This window comes from Phalangium opilio, unplaced genomic scaffold (genome assembly GCF_054372755.1).
Source record: "Phalangium opilio isolate 3A_F unplaced genomic scaffold, DU_Popi_V2 ptg000017l_1, whole genome shotgun sequence".
NCBI lineage: Eukaryota > Metazoa > Arthropoda > Arachnida > Opiliones > Phalangiidae > Phalangium > Phalangium opilio.
Window position 1 is genome coordinate 5014122 of NW_028324151.1, and position 20501 is coordinate 5034622.

The 20501-nt window shown below is 36.5% G+C and overlaps 1 protein-coding gene across 1 annotated transcript in view; it reads right to left on the reverse strand.

Annotated features, from left to right (window-relative positions):
• Positions 1-3117: 3117 nt before the first annotated feature.
• LOC149702654 (adenylate cyclase type 5) overlaps positions 3118-20501 on the reverse strand; it is a 48194-nt gene continuing 30810 nt past the window's right edge. Inside the window, exons 2-18 of the mRNA XM_089866521.1 lie at positions 16243-16456; positions 15078-15707; positions 14241-14390; positions 12520-12641; positions 11258-11497; positions 9949-10353; positions 9740-9884; positions 9559-9656; positions 9397-9481; positions 9162-9290; positions 8737-8874; positions 8491-8666; positions 8172-8421; positions 7583-7729; positions 6924-7128; positions 6732-6856; positions 3118-6579 (exon numbers count right to left, since the gene is read on the reverse strand). Of these exons, the coding sequence (XP_089722647.1) occupies positions 6292-6579; positions 6732-6856; positions 6924-7128; positions 7583-7729; positions 8172-8421; positions 8491-8666; positions 8737-8874; positions 9162-9290; positions 9397-9481; positions 9559-9656; positions 9740-9884; positions 9949-10353; positions 11258-11497; positions 12520-12641; positions 14241-14390; positions 15078-15665 (3291 nt within the window). The 5' untranslated portion in view covers positions 15666-15707; positions 16243-16456 and the 3' untranslated portion in view covers positions 3118-6291. The remainder of the gene's footprint in view (positions 6580-6731; positions 6857-6923; positions 7129-7582; positions 7730-8171; positions 8422-8490; positions 8667-8736; positions 8875-9161; positions 9291-9396; positions 9482-9558; positions 9657-9739; positions 9885-9948; positions 10354-11257; positions 11498-12519; positions 12642-14240; positions 14391-15077; positions 15708-16242; positions 16457-20501) is intronic.

Genomic DNA, 20501 nt, shown 5'->3' on the forward strand with positions numbered 1-20501 from the left:
TCCAACTAGTTATCTCGAGCTGTAAGTCTCTACCATTACGAAGTATAGGTATAGTGTCGTCATACTTATGGAACATATCTTATAATAAACTTATGGGAAGTAGATGGGAATAACTTCGGTTTAGTACATGTAATAGACTGGCTAAAGTTAATAATTTGTGTGTTAAGGCGTAGGCTGATTTTTGTTTTCAAGAGGGTGGTCTAACGGTTGAGTTAGCTTAATCATAATTGAAATCGTCTAGAAACACTCTAGATAAAGGCGAATAAATCAATGATTCTCTAATGATATTCTCCCTAATTGATGTTTCTTCCGTCAAAGGTTGAGGGGCAATCAACTTCCCCTTTTTCTGCATGGGAGTCGCCGCCCCCCTTTCGTTTTCCTCTTTTTTTTGCCCCAAAACTATCAACACAGTACACAGAATGCGGTATCAAAAGCTTTATTTCTCTTTTTTGGACTGAGTAAGGCAGGCAGGCAGGGTTGGAGCCTTAAGGCTCTTTCAGACGATCCAACTTTTTCTCTCAGCTTGATGGGTCAACTCGAGTTGAATCAACTAATTGGATCGTGTGAATAGACGCTGAATGAGTTGAGTGTCGAAAAATGTTGGCTAGGAAAAGTTGGAACAGTGATCCAATTTTTGCTGACATTTCTTCAGCCAATGAAAATGAATTACTAAAAAAAGCCTTTTTCGCGGGTCATTTCGTAAGTTCCAAGGTAGTAGGTGGCGCTTAAAAAGTTCCATTTGGCGGTAAAAGTTTAGTCGTGTGAAAAGGAAGGATTTACTACACTTTCCCTTCAAAAGTTGGGCAAGTTGATACAACTTTTTAACCCATCGAGCGGAGTCAAAAATTTGGATCGTCTGAAAGAGCCTTTAGAAGGAGGAAGCTATAAGGGTATGCCTCTGGCGCCTATTTGGCCTGATGGAATAAGAAGAAGAAAATGTTGCTAGAATAATACTTGGGTTCCTATAAGGTTTAATGGTTCCGCGATGACCTCCCTTCCTTCGCAACTGTATAGAGAAAGCGAGCCTTTAGCTGCTGCATGCTTTTTTTTCTGAAGTCTTTGAAAGCCACGCTGACCTATTACTGTGGTTTTATATACTGTATACCCCCGTAGGACACTAGTCTGCCCATTTCGACAGATGTTACGTCATTTACTCTTTAACATTATCGTCGTCGTGTCTTTCGCCTTTCATTTCCATCGAACAGATGTTTTTTTCTTTATTATATATCAATTTTTATGTATTTTATTATAGTATATTTTTTTTAATAAAAGGGAGGGTAAACTAGGTGAAACGTATGAATTTTTACGAAAGATTTTGGCTGTTTAAACTAATTTCTAAAAACAATTCTGCTCAGTTCTTCCGAACTCAACTTTTATTATATGATCTCTTCCACAAGGGCAACACTCTCGCGACCTCTTCTCGACCCCATCTTTTCAAAGAAGGTATTTCTATAACTTTTCTCTGTTCGCTTTTCAGATAACTTCCGGTACAAGAATTTAGGGCTGCTAATAAGCTGCAAAATTGCTGTTTTTAGGATATTAGGCTGGATCATGGAGCCTGTATCTTAAATAGGCTCCATGGCTGGATCTTGTCTGAACCTAGACTGCACCTCACTGCAGATTCATTTGCAAATTATTTAGATAAAAATCGATCTGCAATTTGACTGCTAAAGCTGTTAAAGAGCCGCATTCCAGCTGCTTATTTAGGTGATTATCTCTAGAACCGACTGCAAAAATTGCTCATGTAATCGCTTCTAACGAAGTCTAGCTGCAAAAGTAGCCGTCTAGTTGCAAAAGTAGCCTTATAGCTGCAAGAATTGCTAATGTAATCGCTTCCAATGAAATCAAGCTGCGAAAGTAGCCATATAGCTGCAAGAATTGCTCATGTAATCGTTTCCAATGAAATGTAGCCCTACCACAACTGATCACTTAATTCTCAACCTTTACTGAAACATTTTTTCAAAACCCAAACTTTTGTAGTTTCAATTTCCCTTTCAAAAGTATACTATCCCGGCGTTTATGTTATATTTTATCTCTTTTTATTTCTTCTTTATAAACGGGGAATTTTTGATTCGTCAAAAGCGGAAGTAGTTATGACTGACTTAGGCTTTTAAGTAAGTCATTACTTCCGCTTGATAAAAAAGAGTTGTATATTTTTTTTCTTCTTTCTCGATGCTTGTTAGACCCTGGCTAAACGTTTCGATCCTTCCCGAGAATTTCGCTATTAAAACCACTAAGCCAATTATAACTTGGTGAGTCGTAGACATTGCTATCTGGATTTATACAAATTTTTAGAGTACTAGGAAAAACGTCGCCAATCGCGCTTATTTCGGGAGATTTAAAAATAAATTTACATAAATTTAAAATGTGGTGTGGTTCAACATTCCAAAAAATCGATATACACTATGTTAGTTATATTTTAAAGGTATAACTAAATGCATAAGTTAATAGGATATGTTTCTTCCATAAGTTTGTTAATCTCTGCATGGTTACAAACTGGAGCTTGTAATTTTGAAGTGAGTGAGGTAGGTCATATGGATTCGAGGTGAAGCCATGATTTCCTGGTGAGGCGCTGTCAAAGGCTTAGTAATGCAGACTAAATAGGACCTAGATGGAAGTCCTGCAAAATTAACCACCGAGTGTAGGACTTCAATTCTCGCTTCCGTCGTTCTCGAACTAGTTATCTCAAGCTGTAAGTCTCTGTCTACTATTACGAAGTAGGCCTATAGGTAGTGTCATACTTATGGAACATAACTTATAAACTTATGCAAAATGCAATAAACAAATATAGACCATATTTGAGATTAATGATCACAAATAGTTTTTTAGCTTCTTATGCCTGGCAACACTTGAAACAGGCAAAAGACCCCCCTCATTATAGTATATTGCTTTTCAATTAAGATGAAACTTAAAATTATATATTCCCACCTTAGCCCCACCCTCAATTTTAATTTCTAAAAATGTAGGAATAATTTAAGTAACCCTTTTTTGGAATCCGGTGTTTTGTAGTTTGCGTCTGTCACGCAAACTTTCGGACATATTTGATTATTTAGTAAAAAATCTTGTTTTGAGAAATCAAATAAACTTTTATTTATGTTATATTTATAGTTTCCGGTAATTTATATCGAACGTCATTAGAAGATGTTTTAAAATGTTATATATTTATATATATATACGCCGAAACATAAATTTATTTACAACATTTAATTTAATTTAAAATTTTTCATATATATATTTACTTATTTTTCTGGGAGAAATTTATTTGAAAGAATTAACCTACGCAAATGCGGAAATAAAAAGTATAGTTCCTCGCCAACCAAATGTTTCGTATGCTATTAACAATGTCATTAACCGTAGGAGGAGTTAATTCTTTTTTCTTGGTTAACTATTAACTCCCTTATTCTTTTCTTTTTTGCTATTTAACACATAACTTAATCGCTTCTTTCAGCCAAATTATATGTACACTTAACCAAGAAGTGATATCTAGTTTATTAGGGAGAAGGCCCCACATTTCTACTATAGCTTTATCTCCAGTCCAAACGTAGGTCCGTAGTTAATCCCCGGCGCCTCTAAATTACAACCAGCATCTCATTGGTTCTTGAAAACTCACGTCAGCGCGACGCGAATGACGAAAATTACAGTCATATTTTCCGACTGAGGAGAGGCGAAATAGCCCGGCCTCCTTTTACATCCCCCCTTTGTATTTTGAAAGGGGGACTGGGACTATGGCGCGCGAATACTTAGGCATCTTATACCTTCTCCCTAATAAACAAGATATCACTTCTTGACTTAACAGGGTACGCGTCGAGGTTTTCTAATTTGAATAGATCTCCTTTTCGACGTAAAAATGTTGGTAGGCAACCCTCAGTATTGGGACATACAAGGGGGTTGATACGTTGCCATCCGTCTCTGCATGCAAAGTTACTACAGCGCAGGCGCCTAAAAGCGAGACGGAAGGCAGCGTTTTAGCCCCCGTGTCTTTCCCCTTTTAGTTACATCGAAATGGTCTATTGCTTGACTGCCCAGGAGTAGATAAAAAGTAAACACTGAATGATGGAACCTTGCAATGGAATATGTATAGTATTTTGAATATTAACAGTTAAACTTTCAGTTTTGTTAGTCAGAATAAATGTTTATCTTCATTTTTATTATTTTAAACTTCTCTCGTTGAATTAATTTTATATTGGCATTTAATCTGATACTTTTTTATTTTGTTAATATGTAAAAATATATAACTAATTTCATTAACTTCTTTTAAATTATCTTCTTTTCTTTTTTTAACCTCAACATGTTGCGTCTGAAGTAGATTAACCCGAACCTATCAAAAACGTGTTTTGTTTTTCCAAGGGTCAAATGTTATATTGTCGCTAACGATATTTACTCTATTTAATTAGATCCTATAGATTTAAATAATTAGGCTACAGTTTAATGGTCTTTGTGTGGTTTTGTACGAGTTGAAAGGTCACCCCTTTCCCATATAATGTCTAAGATTAAATTTAATTCATACATTATTTTAGGGCCAAAACAATTAAAGTCAGTATTGACTTTTGTTTGGCAAAGCGGTAAGGGAATAGATTGAATAATTTTTGGGTTAATCTACTTCTGATACAAATTGTGAATTCCAATTCTACTTACTCTTTAACAATTTTTATTTCTTTTTAAATATATATTGGTATATATCTTCAATCTCTCTCTTTCGAAGTTCAATTTTGTTTAAAAACTCGACTTGATATAAATTAGATATTTTTTAATAGATTATATGCAAATTTAGCCGTTGACCGTGATAACATGGTATTTAATTTAATTAACATTTTTATCAAGTTAACTAGAATTTTTTATTATTTATGAAAAATTGACCTACATAACTCTTCAAAACAGGCGTGATAGTTTCAAAGTCATTGATATGTTTAGTGAGTTTTGGCGAAATGAAAAATTTATATCTTCATTTTATATATATATTTATGTACACGTATATCTTGTTTTTGAATGATTAGAGTTCGTTTTAGTATTTATTATAATAATATTTTTACTTGGAAAATGATATTGAAAATAGGCCATTAATGGGACCGCCAACTGCGTATAGGTTTCGGTGGTGTATCAATAGTAAGGGGGGACTTAATATTGGCACGTGTTCAACCTCTCGGTTCAGTGATAGGGATCATGTTTAAACGAAAATTGATGCTTGCAAATTAATATTCGGAATTGTATGAAGTTTTATTTAAATTATTAGGTTACGTAGGTTTTTTATTTTTAAAAAATGCAGGACCTTAACTCGCTTGATATTAAGTGTTTTTGATGGAATTCTATCGTTCTTTTGTATCCGCATACTTTAATCGGAGAAAACTTAGCGAAAGTTAGCTTTGGCCAATAGGAACTTTCATTTAACCGTTTATGACAAACCGAATTTAAAAAAACCTTCTCGAGTTTAAGCTTATACTCCTGTTGCTTTGTTCTCTCTGCTTTAATGGACTCTTCATTTATCTAACGGGACTGGAATATACACTGTTTTATTGATAGGTTACAGTTGAGACTGATAGAGACTGGACCAGTTTGTAATCTTACTTAAAGGGGCTCTCCTTTTTTACCCACCTGTCTTTTGTCCCATAGTCTAAACAACCATTTCGTACTTGCGAAGGTCACCATTTTCTTTTTTATAAGGTTTAACAATGTGTATTAATACGCCTCAGCTTTTCCTATATTATCAATTGTGCCATGTTATAAAGAGTCCATGCCCTTGAAAAAAACTCAAAACTTTAACTAGATCTGTCTTTCCTCTCCACCTGTATTTTCAGACGATAATTTACCAGTATTTCACGATTAACACTCAATCTTTCACTAGTCCTTTAAAGGGAGTATGAAGGTCTAAAGATGAGGATGGTTCACCAAATTTTGACTCCACGTTTAACAGACGTTTGGGAAAAGTGTTAACATGACGATTTTTCAATTTACTTTATACTCCCTTTAAAAGACGCGAGTTCCCTGTTACCATTCCTATCCAATCAAATTAATCGATTTTTAGCGGGAGATTAAACTTGGCGCGCAAAATGACTTGTTAAATCCATACAAAAATATCCGTACAAAGCGCCAGTGTCTCCATCTAGGGCGGATCTAGCACTTTAGACTTTTCGACGGTTGACAAACTTGAAAAATCAATTTGAAAATTGAGTAACTCGCAAAATCAAAACGCATCTTATATACAAAACTCATATTTAGACATAATTTAAAGCACCGAACACTGAAAATGTTTAAATAAATCTTGATAAAGGATTATTTTCGGTATCACTTAATATTTTACGTTATAGAATCATGGGGGGTTGTTGTTGTTGTGTTAGTAGAGTTACCACCGTTTTCTACCGATATCGTAACGTTATCGGAAGGCGAATCGGATTCGAGTTTTTCAGTCACGTGATTAGTGGGAATTGTATTTGTGACTTTCAACACCGGTTTAGGGATTTTAGCATCTTTACCACCGACTAAGAAATACGTTAGCATTTCACCTTTTCCCTTGACCTTGACGTAACCTCGACACTCTAGTTGATAACCCTTTTTTGCCAGGATGACTTGCATTTCTTGAGATACCTGTTAATACAACATTTTTATTATTATCGTTTAATCATTCTACCTTTTATAAAATTATTTTATATTAACTTTTATTCATTCATTATGGTTTATTTTAAATAATTCAATTCCTGGTATGAGTTTTTTTATAATTCATGGAAATTAAGACTTACTTGGACTTTCCCAGCTTCTCCGGTCGTGTCCATTCGACTAGCTACATTAACAGCGTTACCCCAAATATCGTACTGTGGCTTCTTAGCCCCTATTACTCCAGCAACTACTGGTCCCACGTTCAGACCTTAGAAGAACGCAAGATTTTATTAGCAGGCTACATTTTAGAATAAATATTGGGTTTTCTTACTTACCAACTCTAATTTTGAAATGATTGAACGAATGTTCGTTAACGTGATCTAGCTGCTCCTTTAGACGTAACGCGAAGTCGGCCATAGCCGTGACGTGCGTGTAGTTTTCCATGTCTACCGTGGAAGAAGTTAGACCTGAAGCGGCCATGTACGTGTACCCTGTTGTTTTGATTTTCTCCACGTATTTAAACTGATCTTCTTGAAGGATCTTTCAAATATTAAATATTTTTAGTATCACCTATTAATTGAATTAATTCTGAGCAGATTAGTTAATTAAAACTGACTAAATCACTTATTATAATTATACTCCATTACATTCTAAGAATGAGCGTAATTTATTGGTAAACAGTAATTTTACTATGGGAGATTAAGTTCCTTCAAAGCTTGTAACCGAACTTTACAATATTCCCTAATATTCAGTAAAGCCAACATCTAGGGTGAAACCATCCCATGTATTTTCTACCAGCGCCTGTAGAAATGTTTTACCCGCTGCACACCAATTCTCAAGGGGAAGCCCGCTTATAGGGGCAAAAGTAAAATTTTACCATTCTGATTTGTGTAACAATTCATAATGAAACCGTTTAGTTTTCTGATATCAATAATAATAATAATAATAATAATAATAATAATAATAATAATAATAATAATAATAATAATAATACCTCATCGAAATCAGCTATGATCTCATTGAGCAACCGTAGACATTCGACTCCTTCGTTATTGGCTTCCAGCTCCATGTAAAATTCGCTGAAATTCGGTATAGAGGCGAACATTATGCAGGCGCTTTCGCATTGTTCATGGTACAAATCCTGTTAGAGAAGAAATTAAATTTAAATTAAACACTAAGTATCCCATATAGGAAGAGATAGCGTTCAAATAAGCTGACTTTACTAGCTTTAAAATGGTCAAATAGGCTCCAAAACATTCGCGTTTATATGCTAACCCATTTCCAGTTGTAGATATTGGGCATTATAATGATCCGAAACTAATTTAAACATCAATTAAATGGTTATATTAAAGGTTTTGAGCCGAGTTTAGCATTCTAAAGCGATTAAAACTAACTTTTTTGATGATTCATGAGTTATTTAGTCGCTTATCCGGGGTAGAAGTGTAATTTATGGAGTTTTTACTTCAATAGCTACATTGATAACCAGAAATATTGGGGTGAAACCTCCTATTTTGTAGTCGGATAATTCTACCCCAAAGAAGCAGCTAATAAACACTAAGGGGGGGGGGGGCTAAGAAAATTACTTCGTTTGATCTATCAGCGGCTAGGAAATGTTCGGCGACGTGTGCCGGAAGTATATTGGCTAGTAACTTCCGGTTATACGCTTGCAAGTGTTCCATGTCCTCCTTTTCCTCCAGCGCTTGTAATTTCCATAGGAAATCTAACCTCGACGTGCATTCAATTTGATGTCCGTGCACAACCAAAGCCACCATCAATAAAATAGGAATCAAGATGGAATTGTATTTGGTTTGTGGTAGTTTCCCTTCTGGTAGTCTGCGTGGGTAAAAAAGGCCTCGTGAGTTACAAGTGTTGAGTGACGTGTTTAGTTTGCGTCATACTTACCCTAGCTGACGTATCATCAGATGGTCGTATAGCTCGAAAACGTAGGAGTGCGTCATGAAGGTTATTAGGCAGAAAATTGATATGTAGATAATGAAAGAGACTAGTTTTTGGACAGTACTTAGAACCAGGAACGTCGCTGTTGATAGCATGATTAACAGGATACAGAACGTCATGTACTGATAAGGTTGTCAAGAATTTTATTACGGTTAAGTTCAGGTGATGGACACTAACTAGAGTTGAACTTACCTCCGGAAGACCGTATAAAACTATATTGGTGCAGTACGCTGTTGGAATGTCCGAGTTGTTGGCCATTTCGTACTCCGTCAAGTTACCGTTGTCTAGTAGCTGGAAGCAACCTTTGTTTTCGACAACGTTCAATAGAAACTGTACGGCAATAAAATTTCCGATTTTTCAACTTTGAAATTATGAGACGCGATGTAACCAAAAGTAAATAGAGGTAACAGAAAGTGAATTAAGTAGTATAAAGAGCCAATGAATAACGTAGCATTTCATATTATAACAGTAACAACTAGAATGCCTGAAAACCCAAACTATTTGTGTCATGAAATAGAGCACTACTTGGTCAATAGTTTTGGACAATAAGGAAGGCTTTCATCTACCTCCACAGCCTGTACTTTCTGTTATCTCTATTTGCCTTTGATAGAACTTACTAGAGGCAAAATAGAACTAATATACATGAGCAAAACCACCACCAGTGAAACGTACTGACTATATTTTCTGTGCGAAATCAAAGTGGACGCCGATTCTCTGACGAATTTTGGAAGACAATTGTGTAAAACCTGTGTTGTTGAGAAAAGTAGAAATTAGTTTATGCGTCGATTGCTTTCGATCCTCTCGATAGCTAAGTTTTACTCTACATCTTTTCAATCTTCCATGTTTACTTGCCTTATTTTTTCCAGGCTCCATGAGTACTATTATCGTGACGATTATTAGACTGACTAGTATTTGAAACGAGACTTGTATCCATGATCTGAAATGGCAATTAAAAACCGATGAATTCTTGTTTACCTTGAAGCAAGTTAATTTGTTAAGTGAAATCAAGATTACATTGGAATGATTAGTATCTGTATGACGAAGATAAAGAGGAACGTCAACTCCGCGCAGATGAAATAGGCCAATAGTAGTTGGTCATTTTCTTTCTGGTACTACTGAAACAAAAGAACGTCACATTGAAAGTAAACCTTCCATGGATTGACTCCTTTTAGTTTGAAATCCGAATTTTTGTCACCTTTTCTTCCACATCGTCTTTCTTGAAGACAAGCGTGAATGGTTTGCAATGTTCCGACCTGAGACGGTCCACACTGTGAGCGTCAATGGCTCGACTCAAGTATTCGTTAACTTCATCCAATGGATCGCCTCCTAGCGTTCTACGCCTGTGAAAATTAATTAAACCAATCAGAATCAACCGAGACTTACTTAGGGTCACGTTTTACAAACCTATTCATGAAGTATTTTCCATCCACACCGTGTCCCATCATGCGCAGCTCTTTGGAGACACCGTGCAGAGCCACGATACTCTGTCTAGTTCGAACGCAGCTGATTCTGGACTTGCCATCGTCGACTATCAGGAAGGTTTCAATGTTATGGTCTCTGAGATACGTGTGTCGCTCGTTCCCGAAACCTGGTTCTACTTCGTACTCGTCGTTCAGACATTGTAACGTCTCTTTCGTGATGTGAATGCGACCTGGAAACCCTGATGCCTCCATGTAGTTTGCCAAAGTGACGTCGTTGGACCAGACGTCAAATTGCCATTTTCTTAGACCCAGTACGCCGCAATGAACTCGGCCTGTATGAATTCCCACTCGCATGTTGACGTTTACTCCAGTTACTTCACGAACAAGTCTGTAAAATAATACCAAGTTTTGAAAACTCTATTTCCACATTATATTTACCCTCCTTTCTCTGCTGGGGAATAGACCATTTCAACGGTAATAAGGTGCTATAAACATAATCCGAATCGTGACGCGAAACGTCCACGGCGAGATGGAGGGCAGAGTTTTACCCTGTGCCTTTGACTCTTAGTTTCATCGAAATGGTCTAATGGTAACAAAATTGCCCAAAAAATTCGGAAAGAACAATGGGTCACGGAGTTTATAATCCCATATTCTAAAATATGCTATAAAATTCCAAAAATGGCCCAAAAGATAATGACGCAATTTCTTGAAAAATAAACGGCTCCTACAACCAGAAGGAGGTAATAGAAGAAGGATGACACTGTATCCTCTCTTAATACTTTAGTTATGTAACATGATTCTTCCCAGGCTCACCCTTTTCGTTTGCTCTTCTACTCATCAAATTTCAGATGAGCATCGCACCGTGCTAGAGTGAATTCTATAACTGTTTGGTACTAAATCCTCAATAATGAACCCACAAACCTCGATTGTCTTGACGTGGGACAAATATACACAAGCGCATGCGCCTTGGCAAATAGTTAAGCCCAAAATAGAGTAATGATGAGGGAACTATTTATCGCGTATGTGATTCATTTTAGTAACCTTGCTATAATAAATGTTATTCTGATGTTGAGAAGAATCATGTTACAACTACCCAGTCCGCTTTGTGCTGGTACACTTCTCTCGAAGAGAAGTATTATATACATCTGCTATAACGTATTGTGCATACCATCTTCTACTAAAATGTCTAAAAATATTCTGATGGTACTGAACTAAAAGCGAGTGAAAGGGTTTCAAGGTTTCAAAAAGTTTATCTTTCGGCTTTTGAGAGAGAAAATGATATGAATTCTTACGCAATGGCTTCTATCATATCGAGTCCCATCTCGACGCAACATTGAGCGTGATCGGGCCGGTGTTCGGGTAAGCCGCTTACGCAATAGTAGCAATCTCCCAGCAATTTTATCCTCAAGCAGTGATTTTCCGCCGCTAGTTTGTCGAAACGCGCAAAGAGCTCGTTCAGAATTCTGATGACCTCTTCGGCCGTGCATTGCGATGCCAGACTCGTGAAACCGCATATATCAGCGAAAAGGATACTGCAAAAATAGAGGTAGTATAGGTGCTCATGTTAAATTTGATTAAATGTTCAACTTGTCCCGTAATTAGTAATAGTAATGTTATGGAAAGAAAACTTCCATGATATTATAATATTTCCTATTTTATTGGAGCTTATATAATGACAAATAATGAACCCTTTTGTTTTACCATAAGTTTACAAGATATGTTCCATAAGTATGACACTACCTATACTTCGTAATGCTAATTCTAGACTTACAGCTCGATCTAGTTCGAGAACGGCGGAAGCGAGAATTGAAGTCCTACACTCGGTTAATTAATTTTGCAGTCCATCTACGTCCTATTTAGTCTGTACTAAGCCTTTGACAGTGCCTCACTCACCAGGCGTCGCTTTACCTCGAATATATGACCTACTTCAATCACTTCATGACAAGCTCCAGTTTCTAAGTTGCCAGTGACAAACTTATGGAGCATATCTTATGAACTTATGCTTTTATAAAGTGTCCTTTTGATCCATACTGATGCCATGCACTTTACTCAAATTTATAATTTTTCATGGCTTGTACACTCTCTCTTGTATTGCAATTCCCAAAGCTTAGTAAACACTCGGTGTATATCATTATATTCTTATAACCTACATGAGATAACCTAAAAATAGAAAATAAGCTATAAAGTCTTTGAATTTCCGGCGGGATCTAGACTAGCTTTAATCCTTCCTGCCGAAATTAAATGAAAAGAGACTAGGATTTAAAAAATCGTTACTTTTCCTCTGTCTTTATCCTTTTTACCGTTACTAAAAAAAAAGAATACAAAAAGGCCTTGGCAAACTAATCTCCCACGCTCCAGATATACTGGCTGGCTCCATTCTTCAAAGCCAATTCATATTCAGAAAAGATTGTATTTTGCGTACCCCTGGGGTTAAAAGGATGCGAACTTGCATAGGAAGGTACGCCAGCCATATAAGGGATTTACAATGTGTATAGCTTCAACTTTAAGATGGGTTTTTGGGGTTTAAAATAGGCTTAACAGTATATGTACGTACCTGACATTTTCATGCCGTTGTATGTAAATTTTATGAAACATGGCCTCTTTGGGTTTCTTGGCAATATCGGCTTTCATTTCGAGGGCAACGTGGCGTGGTAATACCGAAAGTAAAAGTCTTTCCTGGATAGGATAAACGTAAAAGTAATTCTTTTTTTAAAGGGAAGGTGAAATCTTGAAATCTGAATTTGTTAAATAATTTTATACATAACACCACTTTGTGTGAACTCAGGAATGCATACAGCTAATAGGAATGAATCATTGTGCCCCCATATATCCTATCCCATGTTAATTTCCATGCGGGTGTTTTGGGGGGCGGTCTTCACGCCTCATAATTCTGACGTCTTTCTAAATGTGATTTCATTGGTTATTCTAGCTAGCTCTTCTCAAAAAATCCGTTAACTCAAATACGTTAAGTGAAAATTTCTACTGCACAATGATTCGTAAAAGCTGTATACATTCCAGCCATAAAAACTTCAGTTGCGTTTATTCCAAGGAGTTTTGAAGTTCGAAAATGGAAAACTTTGTACCGCACATTTCACTATACAGTTAAACTATGATTGTAGTGTTAAGTAAAACATATATATATATATGCCTATATATATTTTATTTTTTGGTACATCCTCCAGCCTAGTTTTCTTTGAAACATCTCAAACTGAAAAAAACTTTAATCCCATATATAGACAGTAAAGTTTTCTCTCTTTCTCTCTCCCTCTCTCTCTCAAGACCAAAACGAAAACGAAAACGAGATCATCTAGACTTTTTAAATCGTTTTTATATATTTTCGCGAGGCCGCAAGAAAAATGGAAAACATATCGTTATCTCTGGCGAAACTTTTTAGCTTAGTTTGGTTTCTTCTGCTAGGCCTATAGTTTTTCATTTCAAAGTGGAATATAGCCACCGCCGCTGAGACTCTGAGATGGAATGAAAAGTTACAAGAAAAGTACTGGTTTCTAAATCGTATTTACAACTCGAAAATACGGATAGCAGATGCACTTTAGTGGCTCAGGGGGTTTTGGCAAACTTTTTCATCTCGGGGTTGCCTTCAAGAATGTATTCAATCTTTCCAAATATATACAGGGTGTTTCTGAAAGGTCTATCACTAGGGCGGAGTGTTTGTTCTTTGGACGATTTTGAGTCGAAAATTTTCTAATACATTTTGTCGTCTGGGACACCGTTTTCAAGTTGTGGAGAAAGAATCACGAATTGACCCAATAGACCATTTCGATGTAACTAAAAGGGGAAGACACGTGGGGGTAAACTTTGCCTTCCGTCTCGCTTTTTGGCGCATGCGCTTTAGTCTTTTTGTATCATGAGAGTGCGCAGAGATGGCAGTGTATCAACCCCCTTGTATCACCCGATACTGAGGGTTGCCTACCCCTTTTTTATGTCGAAAAGGTCGATATGAACTCTCCTAATAGAGAAATTTTAGATGAAATTCAATGACCAATAAGAGCGTTTGATACTTCATAAGCTACGTTGCCATGAGAACAATGTCGCACGTGAAATATTTTAGCTTTCACCACGTGCCTTGAGGTTAATCTTTTAATGGCGCGTGAATTTTCAAAACGTCTTATTGGTCATGGAGATTCGCAGTTAAGGCAAATTGATAAAAGTTTCACTGGGAAATTGAGCGGATTCATTTTTCATCCCAACAAATTTATTTTATAAAAAGTCTGGGTATTAGTTTGCAAAGGAGAGATATTGATATTGTGTACGCACCTGTTTCTGATTCTCCCGTTGAATACTGAGTCTGGCCTCGATGCATTGCCTAGTTTCTAGGAAGGCTTGTTGTTGAGAGGACTTGCTAGGGAAATGCGAAAAGATGCCCGCAACGTTTACCGCCGCTAGCAAGAGCAAAGTGGCAAAAAGCTGCCGGGAAAATAAATTACATTAATTTACTTATAAACGTGTACACCTGTTTTTAACTTTTTTAAATTAGGTGGTAGTAGCGCCTCAAATCTGCCTGCCTGTTCTTTTTTTTGTGGTTTTCAAGGAATTATTTATTTAAAAACATTCGCACTTCGTTCGGTGTCTTAGTTATCTTGAAATTGGAGTTTTTACCAGCTCTGAATAGCACCGGAAGTTGGCTTTTCGGCAGACTCTCCCAGCGTACCTCGCGCATGCACGCCCCTACCCTTTAGTGGGTCTTTGTTAAGTGCTGCCACGTAGCGCCATTGTATTTTTATGAGAAATAGGTTCTATTTTTAAGACATAGGGGGCGTCCTTTACGATTCCGAACTGTAAGACTATACCTAAACGCTGAGGATGCTGGGAAGACTTCGGAGCCTCTCTAGCGCCACGCCACGACCAATATTGAAACCTTTTCGACTCAAACCACAGCCATAAGTCCATAACATGATCTATGAGTCGAAAAGTTTCGGGACTCTCCCGTTAGGGGCGACGACAGGCGATGCCTTTCCAGTTCATCTGTGTTTAATGGTCTTAGGTCGACTGAACCAAACCGCAAGGTATGTTTTCCCCATCAGCCCCTCAAGGTTTTTGGAACGATTTTAGGCGCTACTATTTTTAAAGTTACCTTTAGAAGAACTCACTTACCTGTTTCAATATGAAAGGATTCTCGATATTAATCCCCATCATACATCCAAGTTGGACCGTGGCCAACAAAATACCGAATATGATGCACTCAATCATTCGTAGGGGTAACAGGGTGTAAGTTAAATACACAAATAGCACGGTGCACCAAGTACCGGACGTTGGTGTAGCTCCGTCCACTACTAGAATCACGACGGTACAATATAGGGTCACCAAGGTGATGTAACATATAACTATCATCCAAATTTGATTGAAGAAATACTGTAGAGTTAACGCGGCCATGATACCGTAAAGTAAAATGAACGACCCGAAAACGATTCCCTGTATTTGGGAATGGTTGTTACTCAGGACGTAGTTTTGAAAAAGGAGTAGAACCGTGGTTAAGAAGAGGACTCCGAAGAGGGCCACTAAGCTACGTTGGTTTAAACGTATGAAATAGCGGTGGTAAAGGAATTCCACTTCGCCGTTGCGAATGTTGAGCGGTTTTGTCGAAGGGCAACAGCAGAATATGTCGCAGATGAATTCATTTATTTTAGGGTCGTCGTTATTGGGGTCCTTGACCAAGCAGTCACCCGTTAAAACGGTTGCCATCTTTGATAAGACTCGGGTCTTTGTTTCTGATTTCTAATTGTTCTAGAGAGACAAAATGGGAGAAAAATTGATGTTTACATTATTTCTAATTGTTTTAGAGAGACAAAATGAGAGAAAAAATAATTTTTACACTACTAACTAAATTGGGCCCTAGAAAAAATTGCTCCTCCCCTAGCTTTCTCTCGGCTTTAATTCAGTACATTATTCATAAACAGACAGACCCCTCTGTTAGCCAGGTTAATCAAATATTGATTCAAATTGGAAAGCTACAGCCTTAAAATGGGTAAGATTTAAGTGGAAAACCGGTTTCTTCTATGTGAAACTCAACTCCAACTAAGATTGCGATCAAAATCACTAGTTTCTACATACAATTTTAATATTTTCTAAATTCAATTAAATTTTAAATACCTTAAACTAGATTTCAAATAATTCATTCATTAATTATCGATCATTTCAAACAATTCAATTAAATTCTAATTAGTTCTGGATTCAAAAACCAATATAAGTATTCTTAATTAGTTCAGTTAGAACAATGACCTATCGGAATCATTAAATATATAAAAAACTTAAAGCTTACCATTTATAAAAGTGACTAAATCTTCTATGTATTCTTTCTTAATTTTCACATGATCTTTATTAATTAGCCCGGAACAATTTTAATTAACTCGAACGATGATGTTCCTTTGGTTTGTAGAAATTCATTTCCGTGTCTCCGTATATCGTGCTTATAATCGGCTCTGAAACATCCATGGTTCGTTTCATTTAAGAAATAATTGAGAGAGAAGTTTTATCTGTAAGTGCATTTAAAAAAGAAGAAAACACTGATAAGTAATTGAATTCTTATGGGAAATTCATTTTAATCTATGGTATAGAAGAATCGTGCTTCGAAAGATGATATATACCAAATGAATTAAATTATCTCTAGTGTTTATATATTAATTTTAACGACTACATTGAGAGTACGTTGGCCAGAGGTTTAGTCTGGAGGATGCAAAATTTGTATTTTTTTAAAGGGAGCATGCATAAAGAGTTCGATCAAGTTGATTTTATTTTTAATCACGTTATAATTGGTAAAGTAAAGCTCCACAACTTAATTAAAGGCCGACTTCCAGAGAAAAGGATTCTAGCGAACTGAAAACCGAGCATCGAGACTAACAATGGAGCGACCGTGCCGATTTTCGAAGCCCCGCTGGGTTAAAAGATGAAAGGGTTCTAGCCAACTGAAAGCCGTGCAATGTGGTTCAAGCGAACTGAAGATGAACAATGGAGAATTTACTTCGGAGGAAAGCAAAAATTCGAGAGGAAATAAATTTAAAAGGATTTGTTTTCTATTGTTCATCTTCAGTTAGCTAGAACCCGTCCAACTTTTGGCTCAGCGGGGCTTCGAAAATCGGCACGGTCGCTTCATTGTTAATCTCGATGCTCGGTTTTCAGTTCGCTAGAACCCTTTTCTCTGGAAGTCGGCCTTTAAAGTTGCTAATATTAGGTCCAAAAGGTCTATTTCCTTCTTCTGGTTAGCTGAAACTTTGATCGGACGAAAGGATTTTGGGGGGGAGGGGGAATACAGGCAATACGAAGTATTAAATAGCCCAATTCATTATTAAAGGCTTAATACGAGTATAGTTTTGGAAACACAAATAGTTTCATTCATGTTTTGAGCTTCTTTTATCAATCGATTAATATTAAACAACTTCACGTTCCCTTTAAGATACATTTGCTAAGCTCATTCTTATTATAATTTATGCAAGCTTAATAATTAATGGGTTCGAAAGGGCAGAGATAAGACTTCATTGTTAGTGATACGGTCTTACGAACCGAAGTGGGTGTTATTATGTTGTATGCGCAATCTTATAATTACCATTTATATTTATTATAAAAGGTTTACGTAATTAAATAGTAAACTAATTAAAGGTTACTAATAATCTCTCCAGACTCGGAGGGATTAATTTAGCTCTAATCTTAACTCTTATTAATTAATTAATTAATGATTAATCCTTAGGCTAACTACGGTTTAAATGTATGATGTAGATAAAACTTCCTTAATTCGCAGACTTATCATTTATTATTTAAATGTGATTCAGGGATAATTGTGGAATAAATTTTGGCTAATTTAGCTTTTTCTGACAATACAAAGAGCATGCTTAAATAATCGGATGGAGAGAACGTTTTGTTTGTACTAATATACCATAAGTTCATAAGATATGTTCCTTCCATAAGTTTGTCACTGGTTACAAACTGGAGCTTGTCATGAAGTGAGTGACGTAGGTCATAGATTCGAGGTAAAGCGACGCCTCTTGCTTCCGTCTTTCTCGAACTAGCTCGGACTGTGAGTCTCTAGCGTTAGTGTCATATTTATGGAACATTTCTTAGGACATACTTATTCCTCAGTCAGTTCTTGGCAAAGTATTATTTTAATATAATTTTTATCAATTTGCATTTTTTAATCAGTTTTAATCCTAAATTAAATGCAGCCACGTTATTTTATAGTTCAGTGCCCTTTCAGGTTTTTCATGGGTCTTAAGAGGCAATCCTACCATTCGTGGAAGTGAAAGAATATACTTCCGGTCATGTACCCTCATCTTTTGTTTTTCCTCTTTTTTCCCTTTTTTCCCTTTTTTTTTTGAGTCCAATTAAGCCAAAATAGGAGTCCATTATTAGGAAAAGGGACTCTCTACCAACGTTTTCATACACCCCCTCGAGCCTGTAATCTCTTCAGTTCTTTAGTAATACCGTTAACAGGGTAAAAAGCCCTTATGTCCATCAAAGAAGTAGATAAACCCAAAGTTGTAGTAATGAGAGTCAAGGCGCAGCCAGAAACAGCCTGTATATCCGTGTATGTTCATAACTTCCGTGTTAATTCATTTCTCCATCAACCAAAGTTTTCCTAATCCATATAAAAAAAGAATAAATCGAAAGGCTGTGTCTCTTTTGTGCTATGTCTTTGTGGGCCCAACGGCGTACATTCTAAGACTTCTTCTTTGGCCCTTAGAGATGCGTATATGATAGTAAAAAGACTAATATAACAATTGCGTTTATTTTATCTTAATCTTATTGTAAGAACCCAAACATATGTACCTACATCCTCCCCTATTTTCAGACCGAAAATAATTTAATAACCAACATTTAAACTTTGAACTTTTCCACCCAGATTGGTTTTATCTCGACGTTGGCGTAGTAGGTTGCTTAATTTAATAATCTAGGGTGTTACAGAAAGCGAATAGGTTTCTATATTAAGTGGAGTTGCTGTATTGTTGTATGTTTTTATAGATGGAAACGTTAATTTGCATATTAGCCCAATATTTAAAAGCAGAAGTTAATTGCTTTTAGGGATATTAGGGACATGATACCTTAAGCTGTATGCATTTTTGACAGGTGGGTTATACTTTACAATGTTTAGAGGGATTTTAGCTAGCCCATATGCAACAGCTAACCAACAGCATCATCTACTATTACCGGATGGTAGGGAGAGAACTTGAGAACTCTAAGCCAATCTTGTTATACGGTGTCGAACCCGGGACCCTCTTGGTACGAGGCGAAAGTGCTAACCTCTACGACACCACTCACGTGCTGGGTTTTTGTAAAAAAACATGTTTGTCAAACTTGACCGTTCATTGCACTCGTAAATAGGTCGAGAATTATTGAATATAATCCGTAATTGGTGGACTGATTATCTTGGAAGTCATTAGCGTTTCTATTTTATCCCATCAATATGGGACGAACTCTTAGTGTCTACTTTCATTGCTTTTCTATGGTAAAATTTGAACCATCAGGGGAATGTGAGAAATATTTGAAATTGATTTGCGTCGAGGAATTAGTCGACGACAATTTCAATATGGTGCTGTTGTTTCGTACGCCTATTTCGCCGCATTCCAATTCAATTCAAACAAGAACCTATTGATTTATATTCAAAAATGCGAGAGTCCAGAGAAGTGTCGACAGCCGTAACGTACTAGCGTTTGAAAATTCGTTGAAACAAACAGTTATTGGTATATGGGAAAGTTTTGAAGTCATCATGAGAGGTCGGTCACTAGACCATTTTTAATGTGATATTTTTGTAAGATATTTAAAAAAATTCCATTATCGGTTGAAGTCTTGTGTGATAAGACAGTCAAATGTAGTATTCATGCTGTGATGGGTTAGGTTTGGTAAAGGTTAGTCTAGGTTCAATAGGGGAATGTTGCTAATGAAGTATTTTAGCCAAGGGTTGAGGTCTTCATTTGGTTATGAGTCGAACTCAAGTAAAGGTTATCAGTAGTTCATTCCTGATTCATTTAGTATATAAATTCCTGTAATTGGCTGTTGCAAACGAAATTAATAACTTTAGCCTTTTAACTATAGCAGAGTTTTATTTAAAATGAAATTTTAAATGAAGACCTAAATTACTTGGTTTCTTTTAGACAATTAGCGACCCCACGAGATGAGAGCAGCCCGACCATTTTCGATTTAGTTAATATACGCCATATCCAATCTATTTTTGTATATGCGTAATTTCTCACAATGCATTAGGCTTAGCACAGACACTGTGCCAAACCTTTAGAAGATTATGTGTTCTCCACGGTCATATTTCAAATATTCCCAGCTCTCTCCCTCTCTCTGGGGATTAATAGGAATTCAGCAGCTTTGAAAGGTTTTAAGTGTATGAAATTAAACGGCCCGGGCTATCCGGAAAGGTCAAGGCGACTGAATTAGTCCGCTTTTATCCATGATTACTAATTTCTCGCGACTTTAAAGCGTCCGAAAGTGTAGTTAAATTAATTAATAATGCGTGTATGACTTTCATTACAAGTCTATAGCGTTAAAAGTCAAAGGTTATTTGAAATATAATTGTTATTATTA